Raw genomic sequence first — 20,193 nt, forward strand, 5'->3', positions numbered from 1 at the left:
TAGCAGATAGTCACAGCCCTCAGCACAGGTCTATAAAGCAAAAAAGCACAGAATGGGACAATGTTCAAATCATTTAAACTGTATTTCATTTACAGTAGTACAAACACAACATATCAAAAGCTAAAACTGAGAAATTTTATTGTTTTTTTTAACAAATATTTGCCCATTTTGAATTTGATGCCCACAACACGTTCCAAAAAAGTTGGGATAGGGCAAAAAAAGACTGGTAAAGTTGTGTAATGCTAAAAAACACACCTATTGGTTAACTGGCAACAGGTCAATAACACCACCGGGTAGAAAAAGGGCATCCCAGAGAGTCTTTCAGAAGAAAGGATAACGAGGAGGTTCACCACTCCATCAGTGAAAGACTGCACCATCAAATAGAGCAACAATTCAAGAAGAAAGTTTCTCAACATAAAATAGCAAAGAACATCTGCTTTTCATCGTCTACGGTACAGAATATCATTAAAATACTCAGAGAATCTGGAGAAATCTCTGTCTGTGAGGGATGAGGCCAAAAAAACAATATCTGCTGGCCGTGATCTTTGGGCCCTCAGGCAGCACTGCATTAAAATCACACATGATTCTGCAGTGAAAGATCACTGCATGGGCTCAGAAACACTTCTCAGAACCACTGTGTGTGAAAACAGTTCATCACTGCATCCATAAATCATAATTAAAACTCAAACACAAAGACAAAACTGTATATAAACAGGATCCAGAAACGCTGCCGCCTTCTCTGGGCCAGAGCTCATTTAAAATGGACTGAGGGGAGGTGGAAAAAGTGTCGTGTGGTCCGACGAATCAACATTTGAAATTCTTTTTTGGCATCAGTGACACGGTGCCTTCCAAACTAAAGACCACTCAGACCTGTTATCAGCGCACAGCTCAAAAGCCAGTATTCATGATGGTTTAGGGGGGCATTAGTGCACATGGCATGGGTGACGTGCTCATCTGTGAAGACACCATTAATGCTGAATGATATAAACATGATTTGGCAACATCTGCTGCCATCCAGACGACGTCTTTTTCAGGGAAGGCTTTGATTATCTTAACAAGATGATGTCAAACCACATTCTGCATGTATGACAGCAGCATGGCTCAGTATTAAGAGAGTCCAGGTGCAAAACTGACCTACCTGCGGTCCAGACCTGTCACAACAGAAAATATTGGCTGCATTCCGACGTGAAAAATAAAAGAAAATGAGGTCCCAAATTGTGGAGCAGCTGAAATCCTGTATCAAAACAAGAACAGGAAAACATTTCACTTTCAAAACGTCAGCAGCATCTCCTCAGTTCCCAAACACTTACAGAGTGCTGTTAAAAGAAGAGGTGATGGTAAACAGGCCTGTGTCCCAACTTTTTTGGAACTTGTCAGCATCAAATTCAAAACAGGCAAATATTTTTCAAAAAATTAGAAAATTGTTCAGTTTCAACATTTGAGATGTTGTCTTTGTAGTATCTGCCTTTAAATACAGGGTTTAAATGTTTTGCATATCATTGCATTTTTTGGGATTTTACATTTTGCACAGCGTCCCAACTTTTCTGGAAATGTGGTTGTACTTGTCAAATATTGTGACACTGAATTTTGGCACAGAAACAGCGCAAAATCCATCAGTACAATGCACAGCAAACAGGCAATACAGAGTGATGTGTTCAATGTGTTAGAATAAAATGAATGAAGGAAATTTACAATGTCCTGAAATTACCTCACCGCAAACCAGTCAGTTTACTCAAACTTTTAGAGGTAATTTGTCGCCTCAAATAAAGTTTTAAAACTTTTTCCGTTGTTTGAAAGTTTACATTATGTTACACATGAAATACACTCAAACTTTTGAGGTTAGCAAACAAACTGCTGTACTGTAGCAGAAACGAGCTTTTAAGCTGAACTACGGTGTTTAATTTACTTAATTCTAACAATTATAATTCTTTATTATTCAGATTTTCATTATTCATTGCTCACTCGCAGCTCAGCACAGTCACACTTCACACACACAGACATTACATTGTTTCCCTTCGTTAGCTCTCTACTCATCAGTACGCGTGACGGCCGATCACGCAAAATGATTCTCACGTGATTCTGAGCCTGATAATAGCAAGAAAAGGCAGCAGGGAGACTGAATTACGGAGATGAGGAGGAACAACGAGAGAAAATAAACAGAACAGACAGAACAGAGTGAGTTACACAGCTTCCCATCAGGAAGCAGCAGAGTCAGGAATCAGTAATAGGGCCAAGTCCACATTGCCAGGATGAAGTGGCACAAATCTGATCTTTTGCCCAGATGGGACTCAGATCTGGTGTTTTCAGGGCTGTGTGGACACAAATCTGATCTTTTGCCCAGATGGGACTCAAATCTGGTGTTTTCAGGGCTGTGTGGACACAAATCTGATCTTTTGCCCAGATGGGACTCAAATCTGGTGTTTTCAGGGCTGTGTGGACACAAATCTGATCTTTTGCCCAGATGGGACTCAGATCTGGTGTTTTCAGGGCTGTGTGGACACAAATCTGATCTTTTGCCCAGATGGGACTCAGATCTGGTGTTTTCAAGGCTGTGTGGACACAAATCTGATCTTTTGTCCTGATGGGACTCAGATCTGATGTTTTCAGGGCTGTGTGGACACAAATCTGATCTTTTGCCCTGATGGGACTCAGATCTGGTGTTTTCAAGGCTGTGTGGACACAAATCTGATCTTTTGCCCTGATGGGACTCAGATCTGGTGTTTTCAGGGCTGTGTGGACACAAATCTGATCTTTTGCCCAGATGGGACTCAGATCTGGTGTTTTCAGGGCTGTGTGGACACAAATCTGATCTTTTGCCCTGATGGGACTCAGATCTGATGTTTTCAGGGCTGTGTGGACACAAATCTGATCTTTTGCCCTGATGGGACTCAGATCTGATGTTTTCAGGGCTGTGTGGACACAAATCTGATCTTTTGCCCTGATGGGACTCAGATCTGGTGTTTTCAGGGCTATGTGGACACAAATCTGATCTTTTGCCCTGATGGGACTCAGATCTGGTGTTTTCAGGGCTATGTGGACACAAATCTGATCTTTTGCCCTGATGCGACTCAGATCTGATGTTTTCAGGGCTGTGTGGACACAAATCTGATGTTTTCAAATCTGACCTGAACGGCTTTCACACGTGGTCCTATATTGGTTACGTATCCCATCTGTGGCTGTGCGAACTTAATGTGACGCTCAGATCGGAATTCATGTGCCCCCCCCCATCGTGTCAGAGAAATCAGATTTCAGCCAAAAATCAGATTTGAGCAACAAGGCTTGTGATGTGAACGTAGCTCAAGACGTTTTACTGCTCACTCTTCAGTGAACAAAAAAAAAAACACTAGTGTTTATTTCAATTAAACTACGGTAAACTGTCCTTTTTTGGTTGTAACAGGACACTGATAAGATTACTGGAGGGTCTCTGGTAGTTGTATATTATATGACATTTATAGCTGATTATTATTATTACTATTATTATTAATAGTCTAGATGTTTTATCATCACTCTTCTCTGAATGTATGATACATTACTTTGGACAACGTCTTTTGTTGTTTGCATTTTTTTACCTATTGAAACAAACACGCCAGAATATATGCAGCAAACTGAAAATAAATCTGAATAAAAATGAGTTTTAACTGAACATCCTTCATTATTGTGCAACACTTGGATGCAGTGACTTGCAATGAAAAAAATAAATAAAATAATGTTGCAGTGGTATTCTAGGTGGTTGCTAAGGTGTTGCAAGGCTGTTGCTATGGTATCCCAGATGGTTTCTAAAGTGTTGCAAGGCTGTTGCAATAGTATTCCAGGTGGTTGCTAAGGTGTTACAAGGCCGTTGCTAGGCAGTTGCTAAGGTTTTCCAAGCCTATTGCTAGGATAACCCAAAACTGTATGTGTGCTGTGTCCCCAAAGCACAAGAAGAGTGATTTGTCTTTGTCAAAACATAAATCACGTAAAATAAAAGAGAAAAATGTGTAAAAACAAGTACAATTTAATTACATTAACTACATAAATACATTCATACATACACACACACACAAATGCAGTGACGCAAAAGTGTTCCGTACTGTCCAGGAATATTGTATATGGTACAGGGAGAAGAGAAATGTGAGGGGAAATACAATCCCGGTGAAAATAGTCCCCCCGCAGGAGCCAACATGGATCTTTCATCTTCCCACTCATTTAGATCCATCTCTCAGCCACTGAACCAAATCCAGGTCAACGGCTTCACGAAATGGTCAGTTCTTGCCAGAAACAACCCAACATCACTAAACCTTCTGCTCTAAAGCAGGATCACCTCACCTTCCCACCCCAACCGTCAGAAGAGCTCTCAGATGAAGGCGATGATTGTGCTCCTTTATAAAACAGATTTGATTGGCTGAGCCACGGTTAAACATACTCAATATACACACATATAACGGCACATAAACAGATAAGTAAAGTCCTGGAGTCTGGATGCTAACAAAAGGATGTTGATAAAGTGACAATAAAATCATGCTGTAATTTCAGTGGTGCTGTGAAACAATTCAAGTGATGAACTGCGATGAACTGCATTACTTTTGAGTCGTTTATTGAGTCACAGTTGCCTCTTTTGTGAGTCATAGAGGTGCTGAAAAAACCTTCTTCCTTCAGTGAACGTAGAGGCGGGGGTAAAAATTCTGAGCTGCATCGCGATGCGGACTCGGACGATTCTGAATCGATTGACAAGTGTCAAAAATCCATCCATCCATCCATTTCCCAAGCCACTTCTCCCTCAGGGTCAAAAATCGATTTTCGAAATATTTAATTTATACCGTAATGTTGACGGAACGTAAAAGGCGGAACTTGGAAGTGCGGAAGTGCAGCGCCCGGACAGTCTGTGACGGCACATAACAACACCACAACCGAACGAGTGAGAAATCCGACCGGCTCTGCCGGGTCAGGTCAGGAGTCACAACCCAAATGTTCAGAAGAGCCGTTTCAACAAAAATCGACCCACAATGTTTAACGTCCAGTACGTCTCAGTATGTGCTCATGTCCTAATATAGGTTAAAAAACGTGGATCTACTTTGCTCCGCTTTAAGCTTTAGCTCAGCTATAGCCGCTTTCCTCCCGTCTCCTTCAGGAAACTTTTCTTCAAAAGTAGAAGTTTCTTGTAAAACGTCTCTTCGTGTTCGACGGTTTTACAAGGCTGAAGTCGCTTCTCGTTCTCCAGCTTTTTGTTCGAATTTTTCCCGTTCCACCTTAAATCGTAAATGCACATACGTAAATGCAGCACCATTTAAGGTGGAACAGGAAAATTCGAAAGAGAAGCGACTTCATCTTCACATTTTTTTGTGTTTGATGGTCTCTCATTGCAGATTTAACATACAAGGAAACCAATTGCACTGCTTATAAATACGAATGAATCAAGTCGTCTCCAAATGTTCGTCTTAAATCTCTCTCTTTGTCTTTTCGTAGCTACTAGCGAGGCGAGACTGTTCTGCGTTGCTATGTGACCTGCAGTCTGCACGCCAGGGGAAAAGGGACCTGGATAAGAGCCACACTATATGAAAGTTGTGTCACACTAAACTAAAATATTTTCGAAACGACAAACATGAGAAACCCTAATTACAAGCTACCATCCATTTTCCTACTGGTTACGCTGCCAAACAGAGGACCATCGAGCAAGCGGTGTCAAAGCTTCCACCCAATTCGGACATGAATTACAAACTCCATCACAACTTTTATTGCCAAGGATTTGCATCCGTTCTCAGTCACTGAGAACCAGGGCTTTTGGACTATGTTGGAGATGAGATACAACATCTTCCCTGAAATCCTGCTTAGAAAAAAAATGATGCATCGATAATCATTTCAGAATCGCATCACAGCCTCTGAATCGTAATCGTTTTGAACCATGAGGTGCTTAGAGATTCCCACCCCCAGGTGAATGGTCTTCTTGTCAAGTCGAGTGGTTTATTTATGTAGCACTTTTTACAGCAGGTGGTGTCACAAAGCAGCTCTACAGAAAAATCCAGGTCCGAGGCCAAATGAGCGTCGCCAGCGGTGACAGAGGCAAGGAAAAGAGCAAAAGGAAGAACCCTTGAGAAGAACCAAGACTCAGAATGGGAACCCGTCCTCCTTTGGTCAACACCGGACAGCAAACAGCGTTAGTACAAAATATTAGAATACAAAAGGGGGAAAAACAGCTGGAGCAGTGGTTCATTAGATAGTTTGAGTTTATGCAGCAGCAGCATCAGGAGGGTCTGATCCTACATTTTGAAGGAGGATCTGAAACCACTTCGTGGGACAAATATACAAAACTACTTTTTCACAGAGCTTCATAAACAGCATGGCAAAAAATAAAACTGAAGAAACGCGAGAATAACTGATTCTAAGCATCAACTAACTTCCAGCCGTACATGAGGAGCTGTGATGCTGATGTTCAGACGGTTTCATCTTAACGATCAGCTTCTTCTCAGAAGTGCTTAAACATGCTTTTAGATCCAGACTGAGTGCAGAGAATCTTCGGGCGTCCAGCGCCGGCGAGAGCACACTCAATTATTCAGACGTTGAGGCTATAAGACAGACATTCTCTTTCATCTAGCCATAACACACTCACGCGCAGCTCCTGTAATGAGCAGGCCGGAGCTCACTGCCCCGCAGCACTCTCTCAGCCACAACACACTCCGGCTACAGCGAGCAATGAAGACGACACACCCAGAGGTTCTGCAAGTGGCACCACAGCAAGAGCCACTCATGAACCGACGTGGGCCAAATTGACACGGAAACCATTTCCACTCATTCAGAGAGCTAAAGCTAAAGCCTGAATGAAACTGGACCAAAGTATGGTCAACACTAAAGCCTGAACTAGAACTTGGCGATACGGAATAATAACAATATCATGATACTTCAAGAACTTTTTCGCAATACATGATGTGTCACGATGTTTATTTTTTCTGGCATCTGACAAGTTAGAACTCACAAAAGAACCAGAAATTTCTATCAAAAACAATCAAAACAGTGGTCTGTAAACAACATTTCACATCCTGTAAGCAATACTTCCACTTAAACGGCACTAATTATATTATGTAATGAAATATGCAGCCGGTCAGGGTCTTTTACAGGACTGACGACGTCCATGAGATACACAAAGAAGCATATTGTGGCATATTGTGAAGTAACTGCACTGGTTACCAGTAGAATTGAAAGTTTTACGATTAGTTTTTAAAGCATCACATGGCTCGGCTCCCAGCTATATCTCTGACCTCCTCTGCTTCCATTCCACCTCACGAGTTCTTCAATCTTCTAACCAGTCGCTCTTACCCATTCCATGGTCTTGGATGAGACTTAAAGGTGACCGGGCTTTTTCTGTAGCTGCCCCAAGAGTCTGGAACAGCCACTTTTCATAAGGGATCCTTAACTGACCGCTCACTGGATGTTTCCTCTTTTTCGGACCGTTCTCTGTAAACCCTAGAGATGGTTGTGTGTGAAAATCCCAGCAGATCAGCAGTTTCTGAAATACTCAGACCAGCCCGTCTGGCACCAACAACCACGCCACGTTCAAAGCCCCTTATATCCCCTTTCTTCCCCGTTCTGATGCTCGGTCTGCACTTCAGCAAGTCGTCTTGACCACCTCTACACGCCTAAATGCAGTGAGCTGCAGCCGTGTGATTGGCTGATTAGCTATTTGTGTTACCAAGCAACTGAACAACTGAGTGTATACTGTACCTGAAGAACATGTGCCGTTTTCTTCAAATTGCAATGAGAAAAGGAAAAAAAATGGACATAGCGATGACCCCCATGGCTCAACTACTGTTTTTACATTCACGGCATTTGGCTGACGCTCTTATCCAGATGATTTCTACACAGGTGGGTGAAGGTAGTGTTAGGAGTCTTGCCCAAGGACTGTTATTAGCATAGTGTAGCGTGACTGAACCCCAGCCTACAGCATAGAAGACAGAATCGTTGCCCACTACACGACACCACCCACTGTTTTTATCTACGTTTATCTATGTTTTCTATCATGATTAACAACATGCTTTTGTGACCATACCATTGATATTGTTAGGGCTGGGCAATATGATGATATATTTTATCGTTATTGTGATGAATTATGTCGCAACACACTTTTATATCGTGGATGTCTTCGGTACTTAAAGAACACGGGCTAATTACATTTTTCACAAAGCGAGCATAATGAGGCCTGTATAACTATATTTACTGTAGTAAAGTTTGTAAAACAATTGTAGTTGTAGGTTTATTATTATTAGAAATATTATCATGATCATTAACATCGCAGTGTGTCTCTATACTGTCTAAGTCCTATTTTGTCTGTTCTGAGTTATTTAATCTAAAAAAAAACTAAATATCGTGATGCAAGTCGTGTATCGTGAAAGTATTGTGTTTTAAAGTATCATGATATTTTTTGTCATATCGCCCACCCCTATAGGCAGTACTCAAAGAACACTGACCAAGTTTCGTTACAATGAGATCGTAATTAAGCTGTGCAACTGGATTTAGTGCAGTACAGTACGTGAAATAACAGTTTTAATGGCAGTTTTTAAAGGTCCTACTAATAATACATTGAGTCTGTGTGCCAAAACATCACAAGTACACTGGATCATGAAACTGAAAATGTATCGTGATACAATATTTTTCACCATATGGACTTCTGTTCATGTCTAGAGCTTGAATAGGGTTCTCTATGCACCAAAAAGGGTTCTTCTATTGTTACAACGTCAAGCTTGTAAGCGATATTCAAATCGCCGGGTACAGAAAGGACGTCAGAGATCAGGTGATAAACAAGTGCTTACAAACGACGCCGTGTACCAAACACATCAATTCATATTTGCATTCACCCCACAAGTGTGTTGAGTTTTGTATAATGGGATATTTTGTCGTTATTTAAATTGCGATAGTGATTGATTGTGCAGGGGATCGAGTGGCTGATCTATTCTCCCAGCATTCCCTGCATCAAGTTCAATGAAGCTGAGAGATGGAGTTAATGAACAGGCAGCAGAGCGGGTTTAAAACCACTCTACACATCAATAAATAATGAAGCGGAGAGAAAGCAAACAGGACAACAGGGAAAACACACACGTACATATTATATATATATACACACATATATACACACACATACTCACACACACTTTGCCAAAGAAGCACCATGAATTATTTCTATACGTGCAATCAGACGTGCTGTTTTCGGTTAACCCACACATTACGAAGCAAAAATAATCTGCTGGTCCTCTTCAGGGATGCAAACGAGTCTAATCATTAAGATGTTAGCAGCACAGGCTCTCTCTCAAGCCTTTGTGGTCAATACTGTAGGATCTACTGCTGCCCAGGACAGAGCTACAAAGCACTGCTTCACCACAGACGAGGATTTAAGGAAACTGACTCATTTCAATGGGCTGAAAATAGAACACGTAACCATCACTACATCTGTTGTAGACGTATTTAGCTGAAGGCGGCTTCTTTTTCACCCAGGTCTCGCTCAAATGCTACACTCCACCTGAAAAGGTGCTCCAGTTCTACGTTGTGAGAGCATCGTTTAATGGAACTGCTGCATCATTTAAGGTGGAAACCTCAAATAAGAAGCTGGTGCATAAGAACCCAACGCATCCTACAAACTGTAGAGCCTATATGTCAAACACAAGGCCCGTGTGCCAGATCAGGCCCGCGAGACGATCCTCTCCGGCCTTCAAAAGTATTTTTATTTTCTATTGTTTGCCCATTTCACAACACGCTGCACTACAGTCCCCAGCATGCACTGCGCCGTAATGTGCTCTGACTCTCCTACCGAAACAATTTCTATGGGACAGTTCTACACAGTTCCACACCTGTCATATCTCCAAGGGCACTAGCTTCACTTACACCTGACGTCGGCTCAGCCGCTCAGAAACTTAGTCCAAGTCATGAACATGCAGCGAAGAAAAGATGCCAGGGGTCCAGTTCAAGCAGACAGGCAGGTTTAAAGGACTGAGCTCCTGGGGACGTTTAAATGTTGAATATATCAAGTCATTTTCCAAGGTGTCCTACAAGTGTGTCTGTTTTACTGTAGAACACTGATTAAAGTGAAATAAAAACGCAGATGATCTCTATTAAAAATATGGGCCTTTTAGTGGTCGAGTTCGACTCCCCTGCTCTAGGGTGAGATTTCCTGGTTTAAAGACCAGGGAAACCCCCTTCTGATGACGTATCTTGAAGGTGGAAGGGACTTTCTGAAAAAACACATCTACTCCAGTGCGAGTTTTGGGGCTGTTTCTGCAGAAAGAAGTTCAATACGTAACATTACGGCTAGGAATCAAAAACCAGCACAGCTGGTCCGCAGCAAAACCAGCATATCGCTGCTGTCGGAGCGAAACCACGCATCTCCACGTTCTTCATCTTTCATTTTATGCGTCCAAAACATTGTGTATACTGGGTGACCAGCTAAACCAGTACGTTGTTGATTCATTAGGGGCTGAACATCATGTGACTGGCTTCAAATCCTCAGTACAGTGGAGAGAACCGATGCTCAAACGACATGAATCGCTCAACAGATGGAGAGAACAAAAAGCTAAAAGCTAAAAGAGATATTTTACCTCAGTGGGGCTGTTTCTCTGACTGATAGGGTAGAAAAAGAGTCGACTATGAGCTGAATAAAGATAGAACTGCTGTTTTCTTTACGGTTCTGTTCGACAGCTGAGGTAAGAGATACTCTAAAGCGCGCTTGGTTGTATTTATTAGGCTATAGCTCAGCGGCTGTGCTAACAGTCAGGACTGGTTGGCACCACAGGGATTATAAAAGGTTGCATGATATATGAGGATTTTTGTGTAATGCATGCTGGGTATTGTAGTGAGTGAGCACTGATAAACGAAAACATGAAAACGGTATAAAACTGTGGGTTCCGTCAAACCAATAAGACTGAGGGATACAGTCCTGTGCCAGATAATACTGCATAACAGTGGTTCTTCCTCAAGCTCTTCGACCACTTCTCCTTTTGAGTCTTGGTTCCTCTCGATGGTTCTTCTTCATGCTCTTTGGGAGCTTCTCCTTTTGAGTCTTGGTTCCTCACAGTGGTTCTTCCACATGCTCTTTGAGAGCTTCTCCTTTTGGGTCTTGGTTCCTTGCAGTGGTTCTTCTTTATGCTCTTAGAGAGCTCCTCCTTTTGAGTCTTGGTTCCTCTCAGTGGTTCTTCTTTATGCTCTTAGAGAGCTTCTCCTTTTGATTCTTGGTTCCTCTCAGTAGTTATTTTTTATGCTCTTAGAGAGCGTCTCCTTTTGGGTCTTGGTTCCTCTCAGTGGTTCTTCTTTATGCTCTTAGAGAGCTTCTCCTTTTGAGTCTTGGTTTCTCACAGTGGTTCTTCCTCATGCTCTTAGAGAGCTTCTCCTTTTGGGTCTTGGTTCCTCTCAGTGGTTCTTCTTTATGCTCTTAGAGAGCTTCTCCTTTTGAGTCTTGGTTTCTCACAGTGGTTCTTCCTCATGCTCTTAGAGAGCTTCTCCTTTTGGGTCTTGGTTCCTCTCAGTAGTTCTTCTTTATGCTCTTAGAGAGCTTCTCATTTTGAGTCTTGGTTCCTCGCAGTGGTGAATAACAGACCAGAGGAAATTACGGTATGCACTCCAAGCCCCATCGTGTTTTTGAACCATACCATTAACTAAGGCTCCAATGAAGTTGGATATTATAATGACTTACAGTTCTCAGGAAGCCAAAAGCGAAGCGAAGACAATATCTCTACTAAACACAGGACCTCTTCTCTTAGACCGCAAATATCTCATAATAAATCCTCCCATGATTTGTCATACCAAAGCAGACACTTACAAGCAGCATCTGGAGTGAAAGTCGCTTTGTGCTGGTGTGTGAGGACAGTAATTAGACGAGAACTGTGAGAGATCACAGTGGTAAGCTAATGAACACCTCTCCGTAAAGGTGAGTCCAGTTGTTCTGTATGAAGCAATGAGGACGATTGGAAGAGCTGATAATAAAGCTACAGCCGTATAATGACATCACTGAGTGGTGTGACCACAGTGACCCTCCCAGTGTCATCTACAGAAACTGACAACATTCCAGTTCTATTCAAGTGTCTCTATTTTACTGTTGAAGTTTTTGCATATTTTGAATAAACAGTGGCCAGTTTGGGTTACAGCACAACATTAATCAGAAATTAAATAAAAACATGGGCGTCTCTGGAAGAAGAGGAACAACAGCAACAACAACAACAACAACAACAACAAGTTAGCAAGGCAGCCGTCTATCTAGTTATCTAACCTCAGTTGGGCTGTTTCTCTGACTGAAAGGGTAGAAAAAGAGTCCATTGTGAGCTGAATAAGGATAGAACTGCTGTATTCTTTACGGTTCTGTTCGACAGCTGAGGTAAGAGATACTCTAAAGCGCGCTTGGTTGTATTTATTAGGCTATAGCTCAGCAGCTACGGTAACAGTCAGGACTGGTTGGCACCACAGGGATTATCAATAGTTGTATGATGGTCTTTGTATTTGGTGAGATCTTTTTTTTTAATATGGCCATTTTAGTGGTTGAGTTCGACACCCCTGCTATAGAGTGAGTTTTCCTGGTTTAAAGACGAGGAAAACCCTCCCAAGTTCAGGGCCATATGTTCCCAGGGGCCTGTGGTCCTAGGTTTGAAGGAGCCTATTTTCCTAGGTTTCTGTGTTCCCTGGGCCATATGTTCTCAAGGACCTAAGCTCACAGAGCTCCATGTTCTTAAAGTCCTGTGTTCCCGGGGCTACATGTTCCTGTGCTCAAAGGGGCCCAGGTTCCAAGGAGTTTCTTTTCCTAGGGTTCTATGTTCCCTGGGCCATATGTCCCTGAGGACCTATACTCCCAGGCCCTCATGTCCCCAAGGTCCTGTGTTCCAAGGGCTAGATGTTCCTCTGTCTATATGTTCCCAGGGGCCTAGGTTCCAGTGTTCAAAGAGGCCTATAATCCTAGGGCTCATTGTTCCCTGGGCCATATATTCCTATGGTTCTATGTTTCAAGGAGCCCGTGTTACATTTTAATATGTTTTTAAGCTCTTTAATCACCGCGTTCTGTTTTTTGTGTCATTTCACACACTGTCCCAACTTTTTGGGGTACTGTGTTTATATAAGGCCTAGTTTCATGTCAACTGAGAAGTCCGTTAAAAAATCCACATCCACAGCTTTTTGACTTTGCAACAGAAAACTCTACTTGTAAACCAGACTGCATAGGAGTAGCTGTGTTTGGCCCTCAGGCCATCCGTGTGCACTCCAGCTGCTTTAGGAGTTGGCATGTGTCTGCAAGCCAGGCGAACTTCTCTCTCAATCTCTTCTAAACCTCTCACGAATGTGTAAATGGGTTACTACCACAGAGTTCTGACCAAAGACAGGGTAAAATAACTGTGCTGCTTCAAATGGCAGGATCCAGCCCGGAGAGGCCTGTGTAATGTCTTCTGCTGCTATTTCTGACTCTCTCGCTCTCTCTAGAATAGACAGTAACAGTAAGACTTCCTAAAGCCTGCAGAAATGAGGTCTGCTGTGACAGCTAGAACCACGTCCCGCAGCTCATCGCATGCAATATGGGTCACAGCAGGCCAACGTACATGCATTTTCTCCCTCTTCTGTCATTCGGCCAATTTAATCTGGCGAGGTGCCTGATGAGAAACCACCTTAAACTTGAAGTCAGTGTGCTACAGTGCGGCGGTATTTCTGGAATGCGGCTGCTCTGCATTACTTGACAGGAACAAGTAAGTCGTTGGTCTACTTTACAACATCCCATTCCGCTTCTGGAGCAGTGCACTAACGTACTTTGTGAATCAGAAACCTAGCAAGCCAGTTTAAGTACTGTCATTACCTATTGCAGACTGGACTGGATAAAAAGCAACAGTCAAAAATCTAATTTACACATTTCCCTCCATTTCTATCACAATTTTCAATCAGCTACATTGGTGTCAGAAGTGCTTTTTCACTGTTACACTGGAACTACAATGCTAATGTAGGTAACAAATAATGTTGCTACTGAATATTAGCTGACATTACTTAATAGAAGATTATTAGCAGCATGTACTGTTGCCTCAAACAGTGCAGAGTGAAATCTCAAATAGAACTGCTAACGCTGCAAACACATCTCAAAGTCACGGCTACAGCACATGTAGGAGAGACTTTGCTTGCACTGGTATACAAAGGCTCCTCTATAGTGCCAACTCATCTCAGCAGCCTATACATGTTCACCGCTTACTGCTGAAAGCAATGAAACATACTGAACTCTTACTTGTCAAAATGTATATTTTACTACTTTTCATTACACTACTGCCACAGAAAAACAGTGCCATCATGAGCCCACCACAACGGCCAATGGTTTGCCTTTTTGTTGTAGAATATACCGAAGCTTATATCAAAGTTTATATCAGACTTTTGCCACACATCAAATGAAATCTAAGTAATGCATTATCAAAAAACATCTAGGGCGATGGGTTAAGGTGTATTGGGGGGGGGGGGGGTCACACAGGGAATACCGGCTAGAGCCACAATTTGAGTGATTTTTTTATTATTTCTTTCTATTTTATTGAGAACCATATATTTGAAAACAAAGTCAAAATTACAAAGGCAACCATAATCATAGTGCCAGGAAAGTAACAAGAAATCTAAAGAATAAATTATGACCTACAAGCACATTATTTCTTTCAACATAAAAATACTAAACTTTTTTTTTTTTTGCTGGAAATAAAAACTATAAATGTGTGGTGGCCATATGTCATGGCTATCAAATAAATGAGCATAAAATAAACGGCATCCCCTTTGGGAGAGAAACATAAGTAGCATACGTGACACACAAGTCATCGGAGATTCCTGCCAATGACGGTGATGTTCTGACATCAGGAAAGTGTGTTGTAGCTCATGCAGCGGATGGAGAGCAACTGACTTCAAAAACTGTACCTGCTTGACTCCATGAGATTTTAATGTGACATGGCGACGTTCTGCAGGGCCGACGAAAGTCAGACGTCATTTCTGACCTGCAGGCATTACGTTAAGGCAGCGCTGCACAGAAAATAAAGGGCCCAGGAACATAAGGACTGACCCCAAGCTTTCAGTGGTGTAACGGCTGGGAATTCAGCCTTCAGAGGCTGCATCCTTACAACTAACTTGACTTACTGTCATCGCAAAAAATGGACAAAAGCACAGTTAAATTCACCTGCCAAAATGGCGGCTACTACTGTATTAGCTACATGCGCTGCAGCATTAGCTTCATGCCTCCAGTGCAAATCTAAAGGAGTAAACTTCAGATAATAAACATTGAGTAAGTGGGGAAAACCATGTAAATTAGATTTATCCGCAAAGAACCACTTTAAGACCAAATTCCAATTAGTCCTGATGAGCATGGTTTTGTTTCCTCCTGCAGTTCCTTACTGAGGCTTTTTAAGAGCTCGTCATTACCGCAACACATCAGAAAGCTCTCACAGCATTACGTCTACTGAGTGAGGCATCTCTGACATTTCTCCACATGTGGCTGATAGATATTAACCAATTACAGAGCACTCATGAACGATTTCCCCCAGACTTTAGCCCCACAATGACAAGAGAAACCACAGGCCTTGGAAAATAAAGTGGCTCCAAGTTCTAATCATGAGCGGCAGAACCCATTTCAAAGTTTGCAATGGAGCGCTAATCTCCAATTCATTCAGAGACTTGATGTGGTGGCAGGCTAGGAAGCTAGTGGAGATTCAGAAGGAAAGATGCAAGCAGCCTAATTAGTTCAGTTGCAGCTTCTAGCTCGCTGCCAGGCGTTTAAGGACATGTTCTAGTTTTTAAAAAGGGTCATTCTCTCTCAGCACTGCAAGCTCAAACCAACACTTCCACCAGCATCCCCAGGCGAAAAGGCAAGAGCAATTTATCACACTGCCTTGTGATGATTCTAGAAAACATCATTCATTTAAAAGATCATATCTGATTCAAAATCTGCAGACGTTCGCAGAACAGTCCTGAACAAGTGCTGGAGAGAAAAATCAGCTGCCCAGTGATGCCATGTAAGAGTGAAAGCTTTATTTAGTATTTATTATGATCTGCATCCTCACCATTTGTTTATTCATGCTCTCTGTTATGTCCTTATACACCACTATGCACTGTTTACCCACACAGTCAGTAACTACGAAAGCTTCAATTTGATGTCTTCAGGACTTTGTTGTTGTTTTTTTTCATTGTGTAAATGTGCAATTAACGTTGATTGGGATTTTTTGCTACTTTAGCACCCAAACTTCCTCTCAGTAATCAATGAGGTACATCCATCCATCCAGCCATCCTATACACTGATATGGGATCAGTGTTTCTATAGTAGGCCGTCTAATCTTGCTGGATTGAAAGCTGTTTGACCTCACTGTTCATTCATAATTCCTGTATGAGACACCTGATACACATTCCATGTCAACATGTTAATCAGTACAAACAAACCCCAACCACAGCCAAAAAACCTGATAAACCCAAACAAACCTCAACCAACTCTAGCCAGCCAACCTCACTAAACCTCAAATCAATGCCAACAAATCCCAACCAACCCCAATGAACCTCAATAAAACAGCAACTTATCCCAACAAACCCCAAATTACCTCAATCAAGCCCAACAAACCCCAAACAACAACCAAACTGAGCCAACCCAAACAAATGTCAATCAACCCTGAATATCTCAGCCAACCCCAATAAACTGAAACAAGCTCATCCAACCACAATAAATCTCAACCACCCTCAACCAACTTCAGCCAACCTCAACCGACAAAGACCTAACCTAAAAAGAATAAACCTAAAAAAACCTAAAAGAATAAAATAAAAAAAAAACAACAACAAACCCAAACAAATCTCAACCAACTCTAACCAACCCCAACAAATGTCACCAAACCTCAAATCAATGCCAACCAGCCCCAGTGAACCTCAATAAAATACCCCAACATATCCCAACAAACCTCACCTAACCTCAGCCACCCAAACACACCTCAAACAACCAAAGTGAGCCAACCCCAAAAATGTCAACCACAATAAGTCTTAACCAACTCCAACAAACCCCAAACCTCAGCCAACCCCAATAAATCTCAACCACCCTCAACCACCTCAACATACTCAACCAAACCAAAGCCAACCACCGCCAACAAACCGAAACCCAATCTCAACAAACCTTTTCATTTTAACCAATCCCAAAAAACCCATCCATGAACAACACCCCCACCCCATCCAAGAGAAGCAGCCAACCCCCAAAAACCCAACAAACTCCAACCTAACCCAAATAAGCCTGACCAACCCCACCAGCTTAACTGCTGGAAACTCTGCCTTATCAGGCCAGATTCAGATAAAAACAGAAAGGATACACTGCAGCTCAACCAGGCGAGTCCACAGGCTACAGCAGATCATGCAAATCCCAGGGCAGCCGTACTAGTCTGAGCATTTACATGGCCAAACAGCAGCAGGGAAGAGCACAGCGAGCGGTGTTGTACATATCTGTGGCATCTGCTGATGTTTTGTAAACTACACCAATCATAAATGAAGCCTAGTGTCAGTCATCAAATAATCTGTAAATAAGAGCACATCTACATATTTGCCCTTTTTCTGATGGTTTTTCTGATAATAACTGAAAAACGCTTTCTTCTTTCAGGTCTAACGTCCTGTCTTTGCACTCTGAGGCCCAGAAACTTGCATTTCAAACAGCTTTGACGTGTCCTGAAAAGAAAAAACAACAACCAAGGAGCCAGACTAATGCTCATTTATGGAAGACTGCACTCCTGATAGGAGCCACAAAGTCGGCATGGGATGGGACACTGCACCAAGTCCTCCATAAACAGAAAGGACGCACAGGATGATGGGGGTGATTCTGTTTCTGCTGGCACGCAATCACTCAGCCTACATGCATGAACACCTAGCTGCTTCAGTTTAATCTCCACGATCAAGCTAATAGGGTTCAGGACACCAGAAGGCATGCATGGAGGCTTTCAGTGGGAATCTGAACCAAGACTGCAGGCAAACTGCATTGAGCATGACTCAAGACAGTCACAGTGAATGAGACCAGGCCAAGCCAACCACTGGGGTTAGTGTCAAACCAGAGTTTTACCCAAATAAAGAAGGCTTTCAACGGGTCTTTAAAGCAAGACTCAGTAAAACATGACTATAATAACACTGTGCATAACCGGAGATGCTCACCAACCAATGCTGAACCACAGCCCTGTTCTGCCAAGGCACCTTTCAGCCTAGTCAAGCACCCATGCAGAAGAACACTGGACCAACCAGCCTTAGGTACACTGGACACAGCTTGGAGATCCCACCACGCAGCACAGAGGGCATAGAGGTGACATCCATGCCCTGCTTACCTTCAGAAAGCTCCAGCTCCAGCTCAGCCAGCTTCTCCCGCACCTCAGCCGGCAGTGTCAAAGCCAAGGCGGGCGAAGGCTCCACCATCATCATCATCATCAAGCCGGTAGAGCTGCGCTCAGCCATGCTCGCTTAGACCGCAGCTGGAGATCCAGACCAGGGGCCAGGGGCGAGGAATGAGGGGTCCCTTCCCCAGCAGGGCTCAGCTCAGCAGGGCGAGAGAAGGGTGGTGCTTCGCTCTCCCATACAGATGTGTGCGCGCAAGTCTTGCATAGGCTGCTGTGCGTGGCTCTTCAAGCAGCTGGAGCAGCCAAAAAAGCGCACAGACGAATCCAGATCCTCTGTTTTCCAGGCCCTTCTTCTCAGCATGAGATCTCCTCTGGAGAAGGAGAGAAAAAGCAACGGAGGTAAAGTCGATCAACTCCTCCACTCCGCCATTGCAGCAGCAGCAGATCCCTGCGATGAACGTGTTGTTTTTTTCCCCACCCGTATTCCGGCAATCAACGCCCAGTAGCGCTGGGATTGGCTGGCTGTAGCCCCGCCCTTGCTCTAGGATTGGCGTTTCTGTGCCCCGCCTGTATTCCGGCGGACCACGCCCATCTCCTCTAGGATTGGCTAGTAGCGGCTGGACTCAGGCGTCGGGATTGGCTGGTTGAATCCTTTTATTCCCCCCACCTGTATTCCGACAGGCCTCACCTCCTGCGCTGTGATTGGCTCCTGCTTCATGCTCAAGCCCTCTCCATTGATCATTTCATTACATTACGCAGCGAAAATTGGGCACAGCTGTAACAGCTGTCTATCAAGGCAACATTCACCAACGTGCCAATTAAATTCACCCACATTTCTCTCATTTATAAGCAGGTGCAATCAGGAATCTTCAACACAGCTAATGAGGATTTCTGCTCACCCCAGGCTCGTCGTTCTGAAGGGGAATTCCACCTATTTAACAATTTTCTGCACAATTAAATCATTAGGATGTGAACAAAGTCATCCAGAGTGGTTTGGTGTGAAGTTCCATTCTCCAGAAACCTAAAGTCAGAATTGCTCACAGTGGTTTTGATAGGAACCAGACGTCCACCTCTAAATATAAACACTCAGGAGACTCGTGTAGGTTCTCTGGTGGTTCTGGACGGTAACTAAAAGGTCTGTGTTGTAGTCATGGTGACGCCTGGTTCCCATCACCACCACTGTAAAGACATCTGGACCATTTCACACCAAAACCCCTCTGACTGACTCTGTTCACTCTTAAACACTGAATTATGGGTCGAATTTTTGAAATATGGGTGGAGTTCCCCTTTAATTCAAATAAATGGTCTTTTTTTGGTTGAGAGATGAAAAAAAAAAACATTTGTCCATGACGTAAGAGTGGTCAGAGATGCTTCCTAAGAATCTGACGCGGTAGCCTTTCATATGAACCTTAAAGGGGAAGTCCACCCATTTTTCAAAATTCCCCCATTATTTAATTCTTGAGATGTAAACAGTGATTCAGAGAGGTTTGGTGTGAAACGGTCCAGATGTCTTTACAGTGGTGTTGATAGGAACCAGACGTCACCATGACTACAACACAGATATAGACACTTTATTCACCATCCAGAACCACCAGAGAACCCACACGAGTCTCCTGAGTTTATCTGGAACAGTGGTGATGGTAAAATAGTGACAAATCTGACATCATAACTTTTTTTTTTGGGACTATTATTTCCTATAAACAGCTAAAAATATCCCATAAAACAGCGTCTCAGACCTCAGGCAGTGAATTCATAACCATTTAGTGTAAAAACTTTCTGTGAGGGAGCTTTTAGAGGTGGACGTCTGGTTCCTATCACCGCCACTGTGAACAGTTCTGACTCAATAAGTTTCTCTAACCACTCTGATATTACATTGTTTACATATTAACTGTTTAATTAGGCAGAACAAGTGCAGAAT

The 20,193-nt window shown here is 42.9% G+C and overlaps 1 protein-coding gene across 8 annotated transcripts in view; it reads right to left on the bottom strand.

Annotated features, from left to right (window-relative positions):
* Nucleotides 1-18,740, bottom strand: part of dip2a (disco-interacting protein 2 homolog A) — a 238,931-nt gene extending 220,191 nt beyond the window's left edge. For 7 of the 8 annotated variants that reach the window (XM_037539171.1, XM_037539170.1, XM_037539169.1 and 4 more), the window contains exon 1: nucleotides 18,267-18,737. In XM_037539171.1, the coding sequence (XP_037395068.1) occupies nucleotides 18,267-18,393 (127 nt within the window). In that variant the 5' untranslated portion in view covers nucleotides 18,394-18,737. Of the gene's footprint in view, nucleotides 1-18,266 lie in introns of all 8 variants that reach the window. The other variant, XM_037539172.1, reaches the window with a different exon arrangement.
* Between the last annotated feature and the right edge of the window lie 1,453 nt (nucleotides 18,741-20,193).

Source organism: Pygocentrus nattereri, chromosome 6 (assembly GCF_015220715.1).
Source record: "Pygocentrus nattereri isolate fPygNat1 chromosome 6, fPygNat1.pri, whole genome shotgun sequence".
NCBI classification, from domain to species: Eukaryota; Metazoa; Chordata; class Actinopteri; order Characiformes; family Serrasalmidae; genus Pygocentrus; species Pygocentrus nattereri.